The 1,430-nt window shown below is 54.4% G+C and overlaps 1 protein-coding gene across 1 annotated transcript in view; it reads right to left on the bottom strand.

Moving 5' to 3' along the window:
* Positions 1-222: 222 nt before the first annotated feature.
* LOC310824454 (myomesin-2-like) overlaps positions 223-1,430 on the bottom strand; it is a gene marked incomplete at both ends in the record, with an annotated part of 13,470 nt that continues 12,262 nt past the window's right edge. The window contains one exon of the mRNA XM_083697700.1: positions 223-389. Within this exon, the coding sequence (XP_083553826.1) occupies positions 223-389 (167 nt within the window). The remainder of the gene's footprint in view (positions 390-1,430) is intronic.

The raw sequence follows: 1,430 nt of genomic DNA, 5'->3' as shown, positions 1-1,430 counted from the left end.
TGTGTGTGTGTGTGTGTGTGTGTGTGTGTGTGTATGTGTGTGTGTGTGTGTTCTGTTTGTGGTGCTGCTGAACTGACTTCCTCATTGAGGAGGAGAAGGTGTTCTGTCTTACGGGACCTCCTCTCTCATGATTTAAACATCAGTACAAGTCTTTTTACCAGGTCTATCTGTGTGTGTGTGTGTGTGTGTGTGTGTGTGTGTGTGTGTGTGTGTGTGTGTGTCTCACTGGCTGCCCTCCGTCTTGACCACCAGGCCTTTAGAGAAGTCAGTGATTTCCTTGTAGGACTTCTTCCAGACGAAGGTGGAGCCCTCCCCCATCTGACAGCTGTGGAAGCCCAGGACCACGTCACCGGTCTCTGGGTCCACCCCGCACGACATCTCCTGGACGCCTGGAGGGACGGACAACACTATAGTGTCCAGACTAGCATACTAGCATACTACATTCTAGTGTCCATAGTAGCATACTAGGTTCTAGTGTTCATGGTTCTAAAAGGGTTCTTTAATTGTCCCCATAGGGGAACCCTTTGAAGAACCCTTTTGGGTTCAATGTAGAACCCTTTACACAGAAGATTCTAAATGGAACCCAGAAGGGTTCTGCAAAGGGTTCCCCTACGGGGGCAAATGAAGAACCATTTTAGAACCCTTTTCTCGAGTGCAGTGTCCATCCTCGTATCCTAGGTTCTAGGTTCTAGGTTCTAGGTGATAGTCACATAGAGCAGCAATGACTTGTTGATGTTTCCAAGCAACACAATATCAACAACATTAACCTAGCAACAATATCAAAGACATATTCATATATCTCTTAAATCAAACACAGTATCACAAACAACATGGCAGGAAATAGCAGCAGCATTATGGTGGTGAATGTACCACTGTGACCTTAAAGTCCAACTTAGAACACTTATTTAGACTAGAACATTCTAGAACATTCTATTTGGAACACTCCACTGTGACGACTCTGTTGGAGCAGCAGATGACGGAGGCCCTGTGGTGTCAGTGCCATGCTCCACCCCCCCCCCCCCCCCCCGTGGTGTCAGTGCCATGCTCCACCCCCCCCCCCCCCCCTGTGGTGTCAGTGCCATGCTCCACCCCCCCCCCCCCCGTGGTGTCAGTGCCATGCTCCACCCCCCCCCCCCCCCCCGTGGTGTCAGTGCCATGCTCCACCCCCCCCCCCCCCCCCCCGTGGTGTCAGTGCCATGCTCCACTCCCCCACCCCCACCCCCCTGTGGTGTCAGTGCCATGCTCCACTCATCCCCCCACCCCCCCGTGGTGTCAGTGCCATGCTCCACTCCCCCCCCCCCCCCCCCGTGGTGTCAGTGCCATGCTCCACTCCCCCCCCCCCCCCCGTGGTGTCAGTGCCATGCTCCACTCCCCCACCCCCACCACCCCCCCCCCCTGTGGTGTCAGTGCCATGCTCCACTCATCCCCCC

The sequence above is a fragment of the Argentina silus genome, assembly GCF_951799395.1.
Source record: "Argentina silus genome assembly, contig: scaffold_688, whole genome shotgun sequence".
Classification (NCBI taxonomy): Eukaryota; Metazoa; Chordata; class Actinopteri; order Argentiniformes; family Argentinidae; genus Argentina; species Argentina silus.
The sequence above is the reverse complement of the archived record's forward strand: the minus strand, read 5'-3'. Positions and strand labels throughout refer to the sequence as shown.